At 54.3% G+C, this 352-nt stretch overlaps 1 protein-coding gene across 1 annotated transcript in view; it reads left to right on the top strand.

The window, feature by feature from the left end:
* Positions 1-89: 89 nt before the first annotated feature.
* Positions 90-352, top strand: part of LOC125481983 (phosphatidylserine lipase ABHD16A-like) — a gene marked incomplete at both ends in the record, with an annotated part of 11,993 nt that continues 11,730 nt past the window's right edge. Inside the window, one exon of the mRNA XM_048593950.1 lies at positions 90-181. Coding sequence (XP_048449907.1) covers positions 90-181 — 92 coding nt within the window. The remainder of the gene's footprint in view (positions 182-352) is intronic.

Below are 352 nucleotides of genomic sequence, written 5' to 3'. Positions count from 1 at the left end.
AATTTCCTTCCATGTCCAGGAACGATGTGGTTCCACGGGGCTAGCTTTTAGTTTCTGCATTTTTGATTGAGTTAGAATTTTTGCGGTAGATTGGAACCCACGTTGCTCGGCCATTAGCCTGGGTGAAAAAGTCTGCTGGTGTTAACATTGCACCACAGTCTCCTCTGACTGGGACATCCCGGTGAGATCCAGGATCCATCGGTCTCAGAGGGAAGTGGGGTGGTGGGTAGTACAGCGTCTGACCCACTGTCCCAGCCAGTCCCAGAGGGAGGGGATGGGGAGGGACAGTTCTGCCCCACTGTCCGGGGGTGAGGGGTGAGGGGTGAGGGAGTAGTGTCTGTGACTGATTTCT

This window comes from Rhincodon typus, unplaced genomic scaffold (assembly GCF_021869965.1).
Source record: "Rhincodon typus isolate 14 unplaced genomic scaffold, sRhiTyp1.1 hic_rhity00004764, whole genome shotgun sequence".
In the NCBI taxonomy this organism is placed as follows: domain Eukaryota; kingdom Metazoa; phylum Chordata; class Chondrichthyes; order Orectolobiformes; family Rhincodontidae; genus Rhincodon; species Rhincodon typus.
The sequence above is the reverse complement of the archived record's forward strand: the minus strand, read 5'-3'. Positions and strand labels throughout refer to the sequence as shown.